Consider the following 1,715-nt stretch of genomic DNA (forward strand, 5'->3'; position numbering starts at 1 on the left):
ATTGGTAATATCCTTGTCGAAAATCCAATTTAGAAAACACCACGGCCCCTTGTAATTGATCAAACAACTCATCGATGTGGGGCAAAGGATATTTGTTCTTAATGGTTATTGCATTCAACTCTTGATAATCAATGCATAGCCTTAAACTCCCGTCCTTCTTTTTGACAAATAGCACTGGAACGCCCCAAGGCGACTCGCCCCAAGGTGACTCGCTCTCATGTATGAATCCCTGTTCTAGCAAGTCTTTCAATTGAAATTTTAACTCCTTAAGTTCAGCGGGCGCTATTCGATAAGGGGTTTTTGAAATAGGAGTAGTTCCAGGTGCTAGGTCAACCTAAATTCAATCTCTCTTTTGGGTGGCAATGACACCAGCTCCTCCGGAAACATGTCTGGATACTCATTGATCACCGGCATATCTTCTAACTTAATCTTTTCTCCTGGAGTGTTAACTAGAAAAGCTAGATAACCCCGTGCCCCATAACTAAGCAATTTCCTAACCCTTATTCCCGAAATAAGGGCAGATGAGGCTAGCATACCCCTCACGTCTAGTTTTAGAGTTGCCTCACTCGGTATGCAAAACTCAACCACCTTCATACGACAATCTACTCGAGCATGATAATGAGCTAGCCAATCCATTTCTAAAATAACGTCGTATCCCTTAATAGTTAGACTTATAAGGTCAATGACTAATTTCCACTCACCAACCCAAATATCACAGTTTCTATACACCTCATTGGCAAGTAAAGATTGGTTACCCGTAGGTGTCTTCACTTCTAGGTCATATGGTAGCCTTTCGGCTTTCACATCAATTCCAAACATAAATGCGGGGGTAACAAAAGAATGGGTTGCACCAGGGTCTATCAAAATTTTGGCTAGACAATGAAAAATAGGAATCGTACCTTCCACTACTTTCGATGGTTCAGGTACCGATTGCTGGTCCAAAGAGTATACCCTGGCTGGCACCCTTGACCTGGTCCCTCCTACATTGGTTGGTTTAGGGTTTGGTTTGCCAGCTGATTGAGCATCACTGATTAGTGGACAATTGGCAATCTGGTGCTCCATACTTCCATACCTTAAACATTTTTGAGCTTTTCTCCAACAATTATCCTCGGTATGGTTCGATTTCCCACAATACCCACACGATACTCGGGGGACGGATGTCTGGCCTCTTTGTGGGACACCTCTCCTCTGTCACCTTCCACTCTGGACTCCCCTCGGAGTATCTCCCTTGGATGAACCCGTAAACCTTCCACCTCCAACTCCACGACCGGCTTTAGGGGGTGGTATGTTTCAATCACTATGTGCCGGCCTTTGATTTCCACCAGACGCCCCTCTCTGTTTTACGTGGAACGTCTTTACTTGTGCCCTCGCAATTTCTATTCTCTGAATCTTCTCCAAAACCTCCGTAAAAGTGTTAATTTGGGCTGCCGTCAAGGCCTCCTGTATCTCTACATTGAGTCCCTGCACAAACCTCCTTACTCTCTTTTGCTCCGTAGCTATCAATTCGGGAGCAAACTTTGATAGCTTAGTGAACTGAGTCTCATACTCAGATACACTTAAGGTTCCTTGACGGAGTTTAATGAAATCATCTTCCCTTTTTTTTTTCTGAACTATCGGTGGGAGTTATTTCTCGTTAAACTCCTGCACGAAATTCAACCAGATCCATGCAGTGCCCTCTCTCTCCCACTTAGCCCTTACTACATTTCACCATGCCC

At 44.3% G+C, this 1,715-nt stretch overlaps 1 protein-coding gene across 1 annotated transcript; it reads right to left on the reverse strand.

The window, feature by feature from the left end:
- Nucleotides 1–324: 324 nt before the first annotated feature.
- LOC113696694 (uncharacterized) lies at nt 325–1,062 on the reverse strand. The gene is made up of 2 exons (XM_027216073.1): nt 900–1,062; nt 325–857 (listed from the first exon to the last, which is right to left on the reverse strand). Exons 1-2 carry the CDS (start codon nt 1,060–1,062, stop codon nt 325–327), a joined length of 696 nt encoding a protein of 231 aa, XP_027071874.1.
- Nucleotides 1,063–1,715: the final 653 nt, after the last annotated feature.

The sequence above is a fragment of the Coffea arabica genome, chromosome 6e, assembly GCF_036785885.1.
Source record: "Coffea arabica cultivar ET-39 chromosome 6e, Coffea Arabica ET-39 HiFi, whole genome shotgun sequence".
In the NCBI taxonomy this organism is placed as follows: domain Eukaryota; kingdom Viridiplantae; phylum Streptophyta; class Magnoliopsida; order Gentianales; family Rubiaceae; genus Coffea; species Coffea arabica.